General features: G+C 48.6%; 2 protein-coding genes across 3 annotated transcripts; both read right to left on the bottom strand.

Annotated features, from left to right (window-relative positions):
• Nucleotides 1–6,977: 6,977 nt before the first annotated feature.
• On the bottom strand, nucleotides 6,978–10,840 carry LOC125538738 (Surfeit locus protein 2 (SURF2)). Of its 2 annotated transcripts, none has more exons than XM_048702014.2 (5): nucleotides 10,447–10,840; nucleotides 10,069–10,166; nucleotides 9,248–9,553; nucleotides 7,469–7,532; nucleotides 6,978–7,386 (listed from the first exon to the last, which is right to left on the bottom strand). In XM_048702014.2, the coding sequence occupies exons 1-5, from the start codon at nucleotides 10,743–10,745 to the stop codon at nucleotides 7,305–7,307; spliced, it is 849 nt and encodes a 282-aa protein (XP_048557971.1). In that variant the 5' UTR covers nucleotides 10,746–10,840; the 3' UTR covers nucleotides 6,978–7,304. The 2 variants fall into 2 exon arrangements, with proteins under 2 accessions (XP_048557971.1, XP_048557972.1); XM_048702015.2 differs by having other exon boundaries at nucleotides 6,978–7,383.
• Nucleotides 10,841–11,581: 741 nt separating this feature from the next.
• Nucleotides 11,582–17,711, bottom strand: SWI3A (SWITCH/sucrose nonfermenting 3A). The gene is made up of 7 exons (XM_048702013.2): nucleotides 17,444–17,711; nucleotides 16,811–17,337; nucleotides 14,492–14,983; nucleotides 14,234–14,397; nucleotides 14,106–14,158; nucleotides 12,451–12,605; nucleotides 11,582–12,224 (listed from the first exon to the last, which is right to left on the bottom strand). The coding sequence occupies exons 1-7, from the start codon at nucleotides 17,523–17,525 to the stop codon at nucleotides 12,024–12,026; spliced, it is 1,674 nt and encodes a 557-aa protein (XP_048557970.1). The 5' UTR covers nucleotides 17,526–17,711; the 3' UTR covers nucleotides 11,582–12,023.
• Between the last annotated feature and the right edge of the window lie 711 nt (nucleotides 17,712–18,422).

Here is an 18,422-nt window from a genome sequence, read left to right as displayed (position 1 = left end):
CCCAAGATCACAAGATTTCTGCAGTCAACATATAAGACATATCAGTTGACAGAAACAAAAGAACATCACAGTGAAAATTACTCTAAGACTACCGCTGAATCAAACATTCAACGGTAGTCTCGGGGACTACACCCAGTGGGTGCACTTAGCGTGCCCACATTGGTTTGATTCAACACTCGGCATGGTCTGCCCAGCTCGAGTCGTAAAAAAGGGTGAAGAAAGTTGTTCTCAGACCATAGTCGACTGCCCGCAGTCGACCACGGTCTCGGGGACTACACCCAGTGGGTGCACTTAGCGTGCTCCCACTAGTTTAGGTTTCACTCGGCATGGTCCGCCCAGGCCGAGTGAGAAAATTCAGATTCTCATATCACAGTCGACTGCCCGCAGTCAACTATGGTCTCGGGGACTACACACAGTGGGTGCACTCAGCGTGCCCCCACTGGTTCAAAAACTCAATCGACTCAATCCAAGTCGACTCAAGCGGAAGACCTATACAACTTTAAGGCAGACAAACCCCAGTGGGTGATCGGATGAGAAATAAGATCAGTCAGAAATCAACTAACCTAGACATTGGTTTGTAGAGCAGCGCCGGCGTTGTGGGCCACCTGACTGGCCTCGTGCACCACTTTCATCTGCCCCATCACAAGATTCAACTGAAGAAGAGCTTCCTTGGCGGCACTCGATGGGTCGTTTGGAGTTTGGTACGCAGTGAAAAGCGATTATGGCAGGGCAGTCGAAGCAGCCGTTGGGTCTGATGCGTGGAGTTGTATTGGAGCAACAGGGCTCTGAGCAGCCGACCCTGATGGGCAATCAGTCAACAGCGGGATAGCGAAAGTGATGTTGGTGTGAGCCGGATCTATGGATCGCTCGACCGCCATCCCAGGCATTAGTGTCGACTGAGGAACCTGAACCTCAGGCGCTTTCTCGCTCGGTCCCTTGTCCCTCCTCCTCCTTTCCCTCAGAGGCGACTTCTTCTTCTTCGTCCAGAAGCACGACAACGTCTCGTGGAGCTGCAACAAACAGAAAAAATCATAGATGCAACTGACGAACAATCCAATCGACCGAATAAATTCGAGTCGAGCAGACTTACTAGCTTTGGAGGTAGCCGCGTCATCGGTTTCCTCATCATCTAGGACCTTGTTGATATCCATATCAGTCGCGGTAGAGGCTGGGCTGGAAAAGTTCACCGTCCACTCGGTCAGAACAGAAGAATCAATCAGAGCAAGAAAACACGGAAAGAACATTTACCCAGAGGCAACAGGAACATCCATCTTAATCTTAGGCAAGGTCTTCCGAGCCTTTGAGGGGTTGATCTTGGGCTGCTTGGTGACTTTCTCCGCCAGCTCCGGAGTTGAAGACCGAGCATGCTTCTGTGCTTGAGCGCTCGGGGCCACAGCCTTGTCGCGTCTGCCCCTGGATCGTGGTGCTGCTTGGATCGACGTTCTGAACGAGGCGGTGATTCGACTACCTCATCGTCGTCTGATTCATCGCTCTCGTCTTCATCATCATCAGCTGGCGACTCCCAATCACCACTCTCCTCCGCGCTGTCCTCGCCCTCATGATCATGCTCCAGAGCTTGTTCACCATTGGGCATCGAGTACATCTCTGTATAAATCTACAAGACAAGAAGTCGAGTGGAAATCAGTCAGATTCAAAAATAATCGGGAAAAGTACCCAAGTGTAATCGGTTGTAGCGGCCGAACCTTGTCTGGCTGATTACTGTCACTGAAAGGATCGACTCTCCTGGCGCCCCTAGGGTTGTCCTTGTTTCCTGTAATACTCCTCAGCCATTGGGCCACTGTTTTGGCCGGCACCTCCTCTGGATGAACCCGAGCGGTGTCGTCGGCTCCGGAATACATCCACATAGAGTGGTCACGAGCCTGGAGCGGTTGAATGCGCCGACTGAGGAATACCTCCAACAAATCCATGCCGATGACGCCTTGGTTGATCAGCTGGACCACCCTCTCGACCAGCATGGTTGTCTCCGCCTTCTCCGCGGCGGTCACTTTCAACGGGGAGGGAGTCTGAACACGATCGAAGGAGAAAGGGGGAAGTCCAGCCGACTAGCCTGGGGTCGTGATGTCCTGGCAGTAGAACCAGGTCGACTGCCAGCCTCTGACCGACTCAGGAAGAGTCATCGAAGGGAAAGAGCTCCTCTTCCTCTTATGAATACCCAGACCTCCACACATCTGGATAACGTGGGTTTTCTCGTCCGTCGAATTTGCTTTCTTCACCGTTTGGGAGCGGATGGTGAAAATGTGCTTGAAAAGACCCCAGTGCGGTCGACACCCCAAGAAATTCTCGCACATGGACACGAACGCGGCAAGATATGTGATGGTGTTGGGAGAAAAATGATGGAGTTGGGCCCGAAGAAATACAAGAAACCCCAGAAAAAAGGGTGCGCAGGAAGCGAGAAACCGCGGTCGACATGGGTGGCGAGCAGAACACACTCACCTGGTCGCGGTTGCGGCTCCGTCTCCCCCTCCGGCAACTGCGCAGCTTTATGGACGATCAGCCCGGACTCAGCCAGCTCATCCAAATCTTCCTGTCGAATCGAGGATCGGATCCAATCGCCCTGGATCCAACCCGACGGCAGCCCCGACCGTGACGACGACCCCCGATTCGTCTTCTTGCCTTTCGCCGCCCCCGTCGCCTTCGTGCGTTCCAGCGTCGCTGTCTTTTCCTTCCCCATGGTGACGGAGCGGCGGCGTCGAGAGCGGAGGAGCCGAATGCGGTGGACAGATTGAGGGAGAAGAAGGAGAATGGACGCGCACAGTGCAAGCGCCTTGGCCTCATCACTTTTAAAGGCCCACTTCCGAGTGGGTGACACGCGGGCCTGGGCGATCCTGTCAAATCCCTCAACAGTCGCGCGCGGGATACGTGGCGAAAAAGGTGGCGCGAAAATCGAAACGTTCCTGTTTATCCACCCCCACTTACCACGGCGTGCTTCGCCCTGCGCACTTCCCCGAAATTTCGAATCCCATAAAATCCGGGATACGCCGTAACCAATCGCACCAAAGATTCCGCGTCAAAAACAACACTTGACGGATGACGTTATAAATCCAAACGGTAATTTCTGAATCGATCAAGGCGACTGAAACGAAGCTGAAGTTCCAACACTGGCCTCCGTTCAAAAATGAATAGTTGTGAAACACAAGAGCCGAAGCAAGGTCAACTTCAACCTTCTTTTCACTCGGATCTCAATCCATTTGGGGGCTAATGATGATGATATGGACCTGGGGTAGGGTCATAGGCCTGACCTATACGTCCTATCCAAGGTCACTGTCATAGAAGCAAAGAAGCTCAAGAGACCACAGGGAGAGCCCAACAAAGGTGTCGAGTGCAATCCACTCAACCGACCAGCTACTTGGAGACCCCTCATTCCTGAAGTCACTCGACCATACAAGAATCCACTCGACTTATTGGAGACCAGGAGTCATCTAGAACAGCAACAGACGAGCGTTCACTTTGTAGTCTTTAAGACCATTAAGGCATTTAAGGCTGGCGTTACTAGTAACGCCTCCTCTTTATGTACATTGAACTCTTGATAACGGAGGATGGTCGAGGTCCTGGCGTACTCTATATAAGTCACCCCCCTCCTCTGGCACAAGGGTTCGCACCCCCTGTAACACACACACATATAATCCAGTCGACCACCTCCGGGCACCGAGACGTAGGGTTGTTACTTCCTCTGCGAAGGGCCTGAACTTGTAAAACCCGTGTGTACAACTTCGCCATAGTTAGGATCTTGCCTCCTCATACCTACCCCCATTCTACTGTCAGTCTTAGATCCTCAACATGAAGCGCCTACCGTTTTCCGGGTGAGGTCTATCGCACATACCCCCGTCGTCAGAGCAGTAATCACTCAGGGATCCCATCGTCGCCAGACATTTCCTGTGGAAGGCACGTCAACGTTGCATAGTACGTCAAAGTTTCAAACAACCGAAAGCTTGAAGCATTCGCAAGGTTTGCGGAATGCATACTTTTATTTGTGTCGCTAATTTGTATTACAATATATGTAAGTTAACCTAGTGCTTGTCAGGATATTTACATATATTTTTGTCAAGTATCCGGTTTAAATATCATACTTTACGCCACAAGTCATGCCGAAATTTTGGCATAACCTTTGCTAAAAAAAGATATATCGAGCGCCTGAAATTTGCCAGGACGGAAATGAATCAACATTCCGGCAAAACATAGGCTAATCGGAGGTATTCCCTGCAAAATGATACTTCATTTCATCCACTAGCGGAGCTAGGCAATATCTTTTTGGGGGGGGGGGGGGGGGGGGGGGGGTAAATATGGACTCTACTTTTCCTAATCTTTCTTCCCAAAAAAATTTCCTTCACATATTGTACCAAAGCTTTTTTTAGCCAAATATATTATACCAAAGCTAGGGGGCCATGGCACCTGCAGCTTACAACATAGCTTCGCCACTGATTTCATCCATCGCTATTATCTATCTATGTAAAAACAAAATAAACTACACAAAACCTAACAAAAATTGGATCTATCCATTTTTGTGGCATTTTCATCCATCTAATAAATTGAACTCATAACGATTATGAACACACATTAATAGAAATATATACCCTAACCCTAGTCAAACGCTCGTGTGCGTGTGCGTGGCTGCTGCCGCGGCTATCCATGTGTGTGGTGGCCACGGCCGCGGGTGTCGAGGAGGAAAGCCGGCTGGAGAGAGAGGTTGGGATGGCGGGGATGGCAATATATTACCGAGTGGATGGCGATGTGGTGCGGATGGTCGGCGAGGGCGATGGAGGCGGCGGACGAATGGGTGGCGAAGGTAGCGGACGGCGACGGCGGCTGCGGATGCCGAGGCCGATGGCAAGGGGACGATGGAGGCAGTGGACGGCGATGTGCGGAGGCAGCGGACGAAGACGGAGGCGGCGGCGGCGTGGATGAGCCGACGGCGACGAGATGGGTGAGAGTGAGAGTGAGAGTAGGAGGGTGAAGTGGGGCAAGGGAGGGGCCGACGTGCGTGTGTGGATAGTCGATTGAGCTTGGCGTGTGCGACGGGCGCGCCAACCAGCCCGCCATTGCTACTTTGGGGTGGCGGGCGGCAAAGTTGATTTGATTTGGAAACGACCACACAACTAACTTAGTTGTGGCGGTTGCTGGCAGTTACCCGCCAACAGAATATCTGTATATAAAAATTCGGTGCCGGTTGCAGGCACTAAACTGTAGCGAGTAGTACAGTGCGCCCGTCAGTGTTGCCTTCCAGAGCAGTGGCGAGCTATTATATACACCCGCCATTGACCACATTCATCATGTGGCCATGCTCAGCGGTGCTTACTTGTGGCGGGTAATATAAGGCATCTGCCACTGCTAGCCCAGTAGCTCTAGCGGTCACAGTGTGTCACCCGCCATTGCTTGCTTTCAAAAATAGCTGATCCGCTATTAATTGGGGTTCATCTATAAGCCCTTTTTCGGTAGTGCGACTACCGTATAGAGCTAGCACATGGGCTCATGGCGGCGCCGCTCATCAAGTCGTGGCTTGTCATTCCGCTCTCTTACCTCGGCAGGGGCCGGTGATTGCTATGAAGCTCCTGCTGGCAACGACGGCACACGAGGCGCACATGTACGATCCGACGACAAAGACGCTCGAGATGGTTGCCTCCATGGAAGATGAGGAGAAGAGCGGCTGCGACGTGCCGGAGTTTATGGTGGACCGGCTGCCCCTCGTGCTGTGTTAGGAGAGTCTTGCTCATGTCGCCGGCATGGAATACGACGAGGACGCCATTGGTTATTCAGTTCTCCTCGCAAAAGATGTCTTGCCTGGCTCGCTGTTGGAAATAGACTCGGGACCGCCGGTAGTGTTAGAGCATCTCCAGCCGTTCGGCTTCCCAGAGCGTCTAAAAAGAGCGGCATGGGAGCGAACCGGCGTTAGCTCGGTCCCTGGGGGCGACCTAGCTCTCAGTCACGCCCCCAGATGCCGGCCTCAGGATACGGAAAATTCGAACTTGGTCGTTCTCGCTCATCACAAAAGACGCCACAAATCCGGTGATCACAAGTCACAGCTCGGCGATTGGATGTAGTCTAGCGTACAAAAAACAGAGCACCGCAAGTTCGCGTGCGCAATGAATCACTCGGCGGGGTCGGCTTCAGGCGTCGGCGGAGCGGCGTGCGCGGACTCGGCGGTGTCGGAGCTGCTTCGGTGCTGGGCGGTGTCGGCGCGGCTTCGGTGCTGCTGGGCGGCGTCGTGGAGGCGTCATCACTCGGGCTTGGCGTGTGCGTCGACGTCAGCGTCGGCGTCGGCGGCCTTGTCGAAGGAAGTTGGTTCAGGATGAGGCCGCGCTCCGCCAAGTACCACGCCTTGACCGCCTCATCGGTGCTCTGGAGCATGTCCGCCCCGCAGCAAGAAAGCCAGGTCGGTGTTGGGAGGCGAGCGGGAGGAAGGAGCGGGAGGGAAGTGGGGAAAACGCGGGAAGAAACGGCGGGAAGAGGCGCTCGCCTCGCCGACAGGGCGGACCCACGCATCCTTTTCACTTGTGCCGGCGCCCCAGACGTTCCTCAGGAAGCCGGGTTCGGCCTGGGTTCGCCGGCACCAGTTTCGATCTGAGCCGACGAAAAACGGGTTTCTGGAGACGCGATTGGGCCGTTTTTTTGACGCCGGCGCGGCAATGCTCTTAGGCTGCACGGGCGAGGCTGGTCGAACCAGGACAATTGCGTTCTGTAGCACCGGAAACCTGAGATAGTGATTCACATTATGATCCTTGCTAAATGTTTTCATCTTTTTTCTCAAAAGATATGTGGTTTTAATTTTGTTCACACTACCGGAGTAAATTGTGAAAGACCTCCGCAATTGGGGCAAGGATCCCCGAGCATGGATATCACTGTTCATCACGACTGACGAAAGGTTGCTTCGTTAGTTTACTTTTTTGTGAACAGATCAATTTATCTAATTCAACATAGTTTCGGAGCTAAAATATAAGTATATCTCAAGTTCAAATCAAAACTAAAAATAAAAATACAGTTCCCTCTTACGTCAAACTTATATGATAATGGATGGTCACAAAGTGAAGGCGACGAAGTATAACTATCACTGTTCATTACCACTAACGAAAGGCAGATCAGTTGACACACATCATGTTGCAACAAGCAGCGTTGTGACGGCACTGAGAAAAACTAACAAAACACAAGTTAACTAATACAAAATCGGCCATTGATTAGAAAACCCAAAGCCTCAGAGGGAGAAGAAAGAAAGTGGTGGAATTCACGACTCCAAATGAAGCAAGGTGAAACAAGCTCATGCATAGCTAACAGAATAAATCAGAAATAACTGTCTACTCATCCTTTCGGGGCTTTTTCTTCCTTGTTGCGAAACTACTTGGTCCAACAGCTTCCACTGACAATCGCTTTGTCCTGCTACAAGAGGAAAGGAAATATTATACCTAAGGGTATGTGTGACATCACGCATTATTCGATGAGAAGAACTGTTCTAGAATACCTTGAAGCCAGTTCCTCCGACAATTCATCATCCTTGTCAGCCATTTCGTCGTCATCCTCATCATCTATCATTTAATTTTCCAAATCAGATACAGAACATTCCATACTGTAAATTCTCTGTATGCGGCAACTTTAAATTTAATTGATAAAAAAGTGGAGTATGAAATTCTCCTACTGAATTGGTTACACAGCAGCAAGATAATCACTTTTGCTGAAGATCACAAAATTAATTTGGTGCGCTTTAACACCACTGAAAGAAATGATTGTGTTTGTTTTAATATTGCTGAAGAAAAAAGCTCAGGGATCACGAAATTCTGAAGCAAGGAAATGCCACGAAATGGTATTGAGCATATCACAATGTAACTACAAGATCTTGCACACATAACTTAAATTGCTTGTTTATACAATGTAAATTAAACAAAGGAGCTTGCCAGAGGATCATCTGATGATAAGTTCATAAGAGATAACAAGATCCCAAAAGGGAATTAAAAGATTCAGTCAAAAGTAAAACTTTGGCAAAATACAACATCTGATGAAATATTTTTAGCTTCTTGTGGAGGTACTTAACAAAAACATAAAGTTGCAAAAGCTGCCACTAAGAAGTCTCTATTAGACAAGTAACTGAAAACAAAATAACTATCTACTTATAGGAATGCAAATCAACTGATGACATTCCACTCAATAGGTAATTCCTATATGCACATTGCCCTTGTATTAGCGGTGAGTCAAAATTCACATCCCACCCAAATTGCATCCCTACACATAGGCTGGCTCTTGCCTTCACTTAAAAACTACATGCTTGCAATCATCCTGTCCATTCATTGGCTACAGAACTACAAAATGGACAAATTTATGTTTCTCATTTTATCTGAGAAGATCTAAGAGCAACAGTTTGAACCAAATATTATATTATGTGATAAAGCAAAGGGGGCTGCTACGCGTCCGTCGGTGGATGAATTGGAAACATCGGCCGCCTCCTTCGCCGTTGGATTGAACCACAAATAGCCGCTGGATCTTCCCTGAGGTGCGCGTCACGAAATTGCAACAAGGTAGATGTTGCACAGCTCGCTCCGCAACAGCTACTTTGTTGCGAAACCACCGAAGTGTTAGACTCTATTGTGTTGCAACTGACATCTTGTTGCAGAAACATTTACAATAGAGATGGTGTTGCAGAATTATTTTCTTTTCGTCTTCGCCATTTTTTGCATACATGTTGTTGCGGGAGAATTTTTGCAACTAAGGTGGTATTGCAGAATTTTTTGTTTTCTTCTAAACGTATTTTTTGCAACATAGATGTTGTTGCCGCAACATGAACGATGTTGCGGAATTTTTTTTCAATGAAAGATGAACTGGAGAAGACGGGAGGCCAAGGAGAGACAGATGGGAGGGTAAGAGGAAGGGAAGGAAGAGGAAGGAGATTGTCGTGGCGCAAGAGAGCGGCGGCCGGAGGGAGCTTCGGCGAAAAGGGGCGGCGCTGGCTGGAGCGGGATCGGGAGCACATCTGTCCCTCCCTGGATCAGGCGAGAGGAAGCGGGGATTGGGATAAGGTGGACGAGTGGCTGGGTTCATTCGAGATCTGTAAAGGAGATGATGTGGTGACGGGTCTCACGGGGACACGCATCATGCGAGGGACGCGGTCGATGAGCGAGGAGGATCCGCCGGTTGAAGGGAATTGTTTCCCTAAAGCAAAACATCTACCAAATATGTTCGAAATTATAGAAATGAACATTTGAGCTTTGTTTAATAAAGCAGTTACACATGATAAAAAAATGGCACTTACCGGATGCACCTTCATCCTCTGCTATATCATCCTTCCCCGGAGAGGACTCCCATCGGTCTTTCCCGTCATCATCATCCCAACGACTTCCAACAGGAGGCACCCAAAATTCCGAATCATCTGAATCATCAATTTCTGGTTCAGGTTCTCGTGGCAAAGAAGGGTTGACAACAGCAGCTTTCTTCTTCTCCTTCTTCTCCTTCTTCTTGTCCTTCTTCTTGGTAGACTTCGATTTCTTTGCGACTTCATTTGACTGTTCACCTTCTACTTTGCCTGTCTCGCCTGATGCCATCTTTTCCTCTAGCTTTTCTGTCAAAATAGGGATAGGCATGTTAGATGTAGGAGCGACCAAACATGCCAGTGCAATGGCTTAAAAGCAGTATTGTATGGGAGATGAGAGTTCCACCAAAATGTATTCGAAGAGATGTACATGACCAGATATATTCCCAACTATTTCCAGACCAGTGAGAAGACAAATGAAACAAAGCGCTTATTGCAATTCCTAAGCAAGTTGCATAACAGAATTCTACCCAAATAACCATCTGCTATCAATCCATAGAAAATTGTTCAGAGAAAAGGACGAGCTAACATTTCATAACAATTAGTTTTGATGATAACCAAAATGATGCACATTGGTGTACAAGAGTACACCATGAGAAGCAGACAGATACATGGAAACGGTAGTGGGAAATTCATCATGGTCCTTTAACCAGTAGAGAAATACATGAAAAACAGAATGGTACATTTTATTAGCAGTAACAGCATACGATGTTCCATTTGCCACACGTGGCACCACAGACAGTATTGTGCAAAACTCACTTTACCTAGTTTATTCAGGAACCTCTTCCCATTTACATGCTTCCAGATGTGCTCCTCCGACTTGTTTATGGTGTCCCCGGTAATGTTGCATATGAGCTTGGACCTGCAACACAGTTACCAACTCAATTCGACAGACTAAAGCACAGCCGAATTACAAGCAAATGAATCATACATTTATTTGTTAGTACTCTATGGAGTACTTGTTTGGCACACGATGTACGTTGAATTTAGAACCCTAGAATCCCTTAAGGGCATTACCGGATAGCGGATCAAACCGCAATGGAACCGAATGAGCAATCTACACTCCTAGACAAACTATTGGGGACAATCCACATTGGACACGCATCAGGCAGCAAAATACAGAGCAGAGGAGCGGTGCGCACTTGTGCTCGGGGTGGGGCTTGAAGGCGTTGAGCGGCGGCTTCTTGTGCGCGACGCCGTGGTCGATGAGCGCGAGGCGGCAGGCGCGGGACCGCGCGTAGGCGTCCTTCTCCCGCTCCGGCAGCTCGTGCCCCGTCTCCGCGCACCGCCACCGCCCGCCGCCGGCGTCCTCCCAGGTCGGCTGGCCTAGCAGGAAGCTGCCCTCCTTCTCCCCGCCGCCCTCGACGGAGCCCTGGGGGCTCGACGCCCCCGAGTCGGACGCTGAAGCGGCGGCGGCGGCGGCCTTGCCCTTTTTCGCCATTAGGTCGTTGGCGAGTCGCGGGCCTGGAGGCCGTAGAGAAGAGGGGGGCGGAGGAGAGGAGAGGTGGTCCGCGAACCCAGGGTTTTGCCTGCCTGGGCTTTGGAAAAGAATTCTAGAAGACCAAGTCTGAGACCCATAGTGGCATTCACAAATCATATGATCCACGTGTCATTCATCAGGACGGGTCTCATCTGCTAACCGTGAGACCTGGTTTTATATAAAAAAAATTTCGAAGGCTCTGGTAAAGTTTTTTCCTTGCTTTTCTATGATGAAACAGGAAGAATTGTTGCCAAAAAATGCTGCATTTTGGCACCGCATTATCCATGTCGGCCACCCCCCACATTTGAAATTTTGGTTCTCGAATTTCAATTTTAATTTTCACGCTTACGAGTCTGGGCTCTGTTTTGAATTTCCGAAGCAGCCAGACTTTTCTACTCCCTCTAGAGAGGTTTTTTTTTTAGGAACTCCCTTGAGGTTTGTAGGGTCGACGCAGGATTTTAGATTTTTTATTTGAGAAACGAAACATATGTTATATACCATTACAAACTTGTAATTTTGACGGCACGTAACACATATTTTGTTAGTTAAAAATTGAGAACACACACCCATACACCCGACCAGTGGGCGTAAGAAAATGCCTTCTCTGGTTTAGCATGCGCGAGGCTAGCGATAAGAGCTACCTTGCCTCACTTAAACTCGGCTCAAGTAAAAAACAAAAATCCATTTGGTTTGGCTTCCAAGCAAGTCTGCCTGACCCAGGCAGCGCTCCCAGGCGCCGTCTGGGGCTGAGAACGATGCCTCAGTCCTCCATCCAACATTCAACCAAACATCTCCCAGGAAAAAGTTCACATGGCCATTTCTTCCAGCAACATCCATGGTATTCTCACGGTATGTACTCTAAGCTCACACTGGAAAGTTATACAGCGACTATTTGTTCAACCAAACAGTACAACGGGGCCGACAATACGGACACCCCGAACCGACCAAACATCTGTGCATCCGGAAAAAATGAAGTTACAGCAGACTATCAGCAACCCTTGCTATCTAACCCTAGCTGGATGTTGGTACAACAGAGCTGCTGCTGTGCGCAATTGCACACCATGGTACAGGGGGCTGAGGGGCGGCCCCAAGCACAACATATCTAGATGAATTAGCACCTTTACAGATGCGCCCGCCCTCCTGCGCGCACGCACAATGCTGCTTTACCTACAGGGACTACAGTCAGAGGGCGAGGCGGCGGATCAGAGGAGGAGGGATAATCGGCTCCAGTCAGCTTCTCTATGGAGTAGACCTGTCCAGGAACAGCCTTGTGAGCACTTCGTCCCTCTGAAGCGGTGCTCCAGTCTGAAATGCTCGCTCCAGGACCGTTTGCCATTCCTTCATCAGGGACTCCTTTATTTGTTGTATGGTGGTGTACTCCTGATCCATGATCAACTCTAGCTCCTCAAAGTGTTTGATCTTGTATTGGATCTTTCTTAGCTGCCAAACATAAGAAAACAGCCGTCAGTGATTAAAGTTAAACAACAACTTGGTCAGCATCTATGATGTACTCCCTCTGTAAACAAATATAATACGCTTTAGGTCACTATAAGACCTAAAATGTCTTACATTTGTTTACAGAGGTAGTACCTTTCAGCTAAACCTAGAAACCCAAAATACACTACACTTCTGAAAATTTAAGCAGGGAAAGAGGAAGACAATTCACCTGAGTTTCAATTATGGACGCCATTAGAAGCTCCATCTCTCGCTCTTCCTGGTCCACAAGCATCTTCGCGCGGGCAGCAGCTGCACCAACAGCTGTTCCAACAGCTGCCCTCACTTGATATGCGGTAGAAATAAAGTTTTTTTCTGTTTTCTTATCTGGCATTAATGACAAAGCATTAGTTTGAGGTGTGCAGAGCAGTCATGGCACAAGTAGAGGCCAATAGGCTGGAAGCTCCATTCTTTTATTTTATGGAATTATATCAGCTGGCAGATCCAAACCAGAATCTGCAGTTCACCAATCTGGCAAACTACTTGTGATAGGCAAGCATATAAACATTCTAATTCAGTGTGGTACTGGGGGTTGCATCAGTTAATACAGGTGGTATGGGAGCATGCCAGGTGATGTAAAAAAGAGACCCTATTAAAGGTCTAATGAGACAGGTGGCATGACTAAATTCATAGCCCTGGCTCACCAATTTCATTCCGTGAAAAACAATCAAACAACAAATAACCCCAGATGGCATGCCACACAAGCACCATCCAGTCTGTGAAACCGTGAAAGCACCAAGCCCTCTGATAGCCGTCAACACATGTACATTCTGACATTTTCTGCTTAGATTTTGTCAATAACCCAAATTTAATCTCTACTACCTCATAAATTGGAGTTATTGGTGGTGGTGACTTCACTTCCCACTCTACCTGAATCTCCCTCATCTATCTAGAACCCACCAAACCCCTCTGGTTTGGAAGAGTTCACTAGCCACCCCATCTGAATCTCCCTCATCTATCTAGAACCCACCAAACCCCTCTGGTTTGGAAGAGTTCACTCCCTACCCCATCAGAATCTCCCTCATCCATCTAGAATCCACAAGACCCCTCCGATTTGGAAGAATTCACTCCCCCACTCCATCCCAATCTCCCTCATCCATCTAGAACCCACCAGACACCTCAGGTTTGGAAATAAATAATAAAGAAAAGGTAGAAAAATAATGCAGTTGGGGAGCCTCGAACCTCACACATGCCACGACACCCAGCTTGACCAAACCAGCAAGCGACCACCTCACTCATGTTTTAAATGGGAAACTATTTTATAAGTAAAGGTCGGTATGTATTTTTTTTACCGTAACACAAACCAACCAGTCAATGCACCAATTATCATTTTTTCCTGATGTCGCTGCTCCCCAATATGCATCCTCCAGCCGATGGTCACCCCCCCCCCTCTCTGTCTAAATCTCCGTCGTCCTAACTTCCATGTTGCCAAATCTTGCCATGGGTCCGCTAACCGGTGCACCCATGGCCCTGCCGTTACACAAGTGCAGTCTAACCTGCTTTGCTTGAGTTCCTCTTCACAGTATTCCAAGTGCATTGGTTGTCGTATAATACTAATTCAATACAACTTCAATTACTTTTGTGGTTCCGTACCAATGCACGGGCATTATGCTAGTAAGCTTATAAAATTCAGGACATACATGCTGATTATAATACTACTGAACTTGTTAGGAGTGGTAAATCTAATCCTAAGATGCATCAGAAAAAAAAAATATCTGTTGACAGCAACGTTTATCAACAGATAAAGAAATAACTCTCTATGATAAGTATCAAGGAATCAAATATATTTACAAGTAGCTCAAAATGTGAGAAGAAAATTAGGCCTACCAGGAACAGTCTGTCCATGCATTTCTGCTTCCTTATTGCCAACATTGCAATCACTGTAAAAATGTCATCTTAAGATAAACAGATTGAACCAATACTAAAAAGAATAACAAGTTGCAGCACATGTTTACCTCTCTTGGACATGGTTAGAAGAGAATGATTTGACTTGGTATTCTTTCTCGCTGAGATGAAATGCCTTCTTTGCTTGGGGATTTTCATTACCCAATGCTTTAATTGATGCGGCTGCAGCTGCAGCCACAACATCTGGGCTCACCGCGGTAGTCAGCAGTGCTAACTGAGGTAGTATTAGCAAATATCAGTGATCTGCTAAAAATCTTTGTACATCCTTAACAAATTAGTTTCTTCATATGTTATGTTTTCTTTATTACCTGCTCCATTAATGAACTGGTGACATCTATTGAAGAACATAAACGCCGACGCTTTGAAGGATGGTCTTCAACTAATTTATCAGCACCATCTTCCTCCCCATCAATCTGCATGCCATCAACCATATCGGCCGACTGACTTGATGCCTCCTTCACAATAAAGTGGTTCGTTTTGCCATCAGTAGTTTGGTTTGTATGGAACCTACTATCAGATTTACCATTATTTATGTTGCCCAGCATATGTTCACCAAAAGGCAACTGAATAAGCCTAGCAATGCACTCTGTTTTATTCTTTGTGCGGACATGCTGGGTAATAAGATCCCAGTCATCTCCATGTTTTAGGACACCTTCTAAAAGGAGTAGCGTCTCTGCATCTGTCCATGCACTGGAAGCATGGTTGTCAGAGCTCTCCTTTTTAACAATAGAGCATTTATTTGCTTCCTCCTTCTTTGCACTATTGGTTTTGCAACACGTTGAACATACTTTAAAACCATCCTGAAAAGAAAATGCATAAACATTAGACAGCACATAATTTCCTTCATTTTCGTCATACCTTGATGCAATCTGATCATCTCAATAACAAAGTACACAACTCAATCAAATTGTAGCCGACAGTTTAAGAACGGCCCTCTGTAAACAGAAATAAATACAGTACTTGGATAAATTTCATAAATAACATTGCACAGCATGTTATCCAATTAAAAAGACTACTTTGCTGTGTTTGGAGTCTGGAAGAGCTGAAGTGAGCAGATTTTATATGCGGGACACTGCTCGACAAAGTGTTGAATGGTGCAGTGATTGGCTGTAATGTGTTTGCGAGTGTGGGTGATTCGGCCCAGTGGTCCAGGTATCTTGGTGTATGTACAAGAAGCAGACAGAAAATTCCCCCACGCAACCTTCCAATACTCGTGGTATCAAATCTACTATCGTCCCCGAAACCCTAGGTGTTGCCGCCAGCAGTGGCCCTGAGCTTGGTGGTGATGTTGATCTTGACAAAGTAGATGGAGAGCTAAAGGTGAGTCTCGCTGTTGGTCAGTGACAGCAGCATGAGGTGAATCTGCAGAGGCTCGAGGATCAAAAGCCTTTGGTGGCAGATAACGGCGGTGTGCGTGCGATCAGGAGAACAGGGGCTCCTGCAGAAGGATAGGTATGCAGCTAGGAGGGAACGCAAACTGTGTGTGTGGAGGCACCAATGCGCAGTTCCTCGCGTTGAGCCAATTCCGAAGATACTCCCTCCGTTCCAAATTACTCGTCGCAGAAATGGATGTATCTAGAACTAAAATACATCTAGATACATCCATACCTGCGACAAGTAATTCGGAACGGAGGGAGTAGGATTGATGCCAAATGACATCGATTTAAAGAGTGCCAAAAATTACTTAATTTGATCGAGGAAGACATTGTTGCTCTTGAATAGGAAGGGACTAGAGGGCTTCATCGTGGGAGGGGGGGAGGGAGGGGAGGGGGGGGGGGGGGAGCTGAACCGTTGCGCCTCATCTGTCCAGGTCAGCATATTTACGGGTTGTACCGGTACCTCAGTGTCGGTTCAACTCATTATATTTGCACCACTGAGGATATCCGGTTGCACCACTCTGCTCGCGGGATTAACATGCCCTCTAAAGTGGTTGAACCGGTGTGGCTATTGTTGGTTGCACCGGTTCGGTCTTCGACTGCTAGTTTTCTGCCCGTTGGGCTCAAAGCAGGCCGTACCAGTGGTTCAGAGTCAGTTGAACCGGTCAGTCAGCATCTAAACCGATTCAGCCTTTCAACGGCTAGTTTGAGAGGGTGGAGTATGAATACTATACTTGGCTGGCTTTGGTAGGTTATTCGTGACCTTGGGAGTATTTATTGACCTTCCATGCATAATCCGGATACTGGATATCTGGAAGTGTCTCATCGAATAATGAGATATTTGGCGGGAAGTCACGGTGCATGGTCCAATAGAAATGATTGCCTATACGTCGATGTTATGTATGATGCTGATCGGGCTAATTGCCTTGATGATGTCCTTGTGGGAGGAAACTTTGTATCCTTGGGAGGAGCAAGAAGCAATCGACAGCGTCCCAATCTAGTGTTGAAGCATAGTATAGAGATTAGAGAGCCATGTCAGTGTGTTTGAGATGTTGGATGAGAATCCTTCTGTGGGAGCTGAGGCCACTAACAAAATGGCCGAACAATGTCAGTGATCAATGTCGCGAACAATCCTGTTCGGCATGACTGAACTAAGCGTGTGGAGATAGATCAGCAGATCACTTCGTCGTCAAAGAATGGCTTGAGTACAGAACACGGTCTATGATACAAAATATCAAAAATTGGTAGTACCTTCAAGGTTTCCACCTTGCCGTCCTTGCACTCGTCGCCGCAGAAGCCACATATAGGCCCCTTCCCAGGCGTCCACTCCCCGAACACATCGGTGTACGAGGTCAGCTGAGGGAGGCGGAGCGGGCCGTCCCCGGTCACTCCTCCCAATCTCTCTTCCACGAAGTAGGACGCCGGCGGGCGTGGCGTCACCTGCAACCCCAGGGGCGCCTCTACGACGGCGCCCGGCCCAGGCTGCTGCGCCGCGGGGCGGGAGGAGGTGGCGGAGAAGTTGATGAGGCCGGAGGCGTCTAGGAAGCCAAATAGCTTCCGGAGGAGCGTGGCGTCGCCGACGAGCGCCTTGCGGACCTCGGTGAAGGTGAGGCGGCGGGCGGGGTCCTCCCGGTACTTATTGATGATGTAGTCGCGGTACTCGCGGTAGATCCGGGGGTTCCGCGACGCCGTCCCGAAGCCGGTGCCGCCGGCGCCGCCGAAGAAGTCCGGGAGCGCCTGGCGCTCCGTCTCGTGGATGTCGTCCCAGCGGAACCAACCTGCGGGGCGGAGGACGCGCAATTGGTGAGGCGGCCAAGCTTTCTGGCCCACGCGGCCCGGGCATATAACCCTAGTAGGAGCGCGAGTCGGGGAGGGAGCGCTTACCGGACGAGGCGGGGATGGTGTAGGGCTGGCGCGACGGCGGCGCCTCGCCGGAGGAGGCGGCGCCGGCCGCCGCCGGCGACATGGGGGGAGGGCGGGAAGAAGGGGAGCAGGGGGTTGGACGGAGCGATGCGGGCAGGAGAGATCTGGGCCGTCGGATCTGGAATTAAGGGGTGGATTTTTAAGCTAAGGTCTCGTGGTCTCGTTTTCGGGGGAGAGAGGGGGGAGGAAGGAGACGGTGTGCGGTGCTGTCCGAGACGAGAGTACGAGGGGTGCTTGGCGAGATTTGTTGGTGCGCGTGCGCGTGGGGCTGCCTGCCGCGTGGGGCTCGTGCTCGGGTCTCGTGGTATGGGCCTTCGTTTGAACAGTTTTGGGCCGTCATGGTGCAGAGTCCGTATCCTTTAGTTCGGTTATGCTTTGGCCCAGAAGAGACAATTTGTACATTTGTTTTGAATTCTCGAACATATTTGCAAATTTGGAAAAAAATTAAAATCTATAATCAGCCTTTAATTTTTTCGAAAAATTCTAAATATCGCATCCTTCTCAAATATAAAATTAAATTTTATTTACTTATTGAAAATTCCTGTGGTAGCCAGTTTTATGAAGAAAAAAAACTGAGTAAAAAAATCAAAACAGGTACCAAGCGGGTTCTTTTTTTAAAACTCGCTTCAAGTGTCTGTTGTCACAGTAGCACTCGTGTGCGCTCTCTTGTCAGCTGCAACCCAAAATGGATTTTTGCTCGTTTGTTACTAGCTCGTTCGGAGTTTTTTCGTTGCTTGCTTGGACCTTCTAGTCGGCTCCGCTGGGTTTTTTCTTTCCTTTGAAATTGACAACGTGACCGCATTCATCTCATAGTCGACGGGCACATCGTCATCAGATAGTCCAAAAATAATTTAGAAAACTAACCATCTAAGCAACGCTCTGTTTGAAGAAAATAGTTCCAAAGACAACAAAGTGAAAGACATTTTTGTCCTTGAGGCGA

The sequence above is a fragment of the Triticum urartu genome, chromosome 2A, assembly GCF_056163025.1.
Source record: "Triticum urartu cultivar PI428250 chromosome 2A, HENAU_Tu73, whole genome shotgun sequence".
NCBI lineage: Eukaryota > Viridiplantae > Streptophyta > Magnoliopsida > Poales > Poaceae > Triticum > Triticum urartu.
The sequence above is the reverse complement of the archived record's forward strand: the minus strand, read 5'-3'. Positions and strand labels throughout refer to the sequence as shown.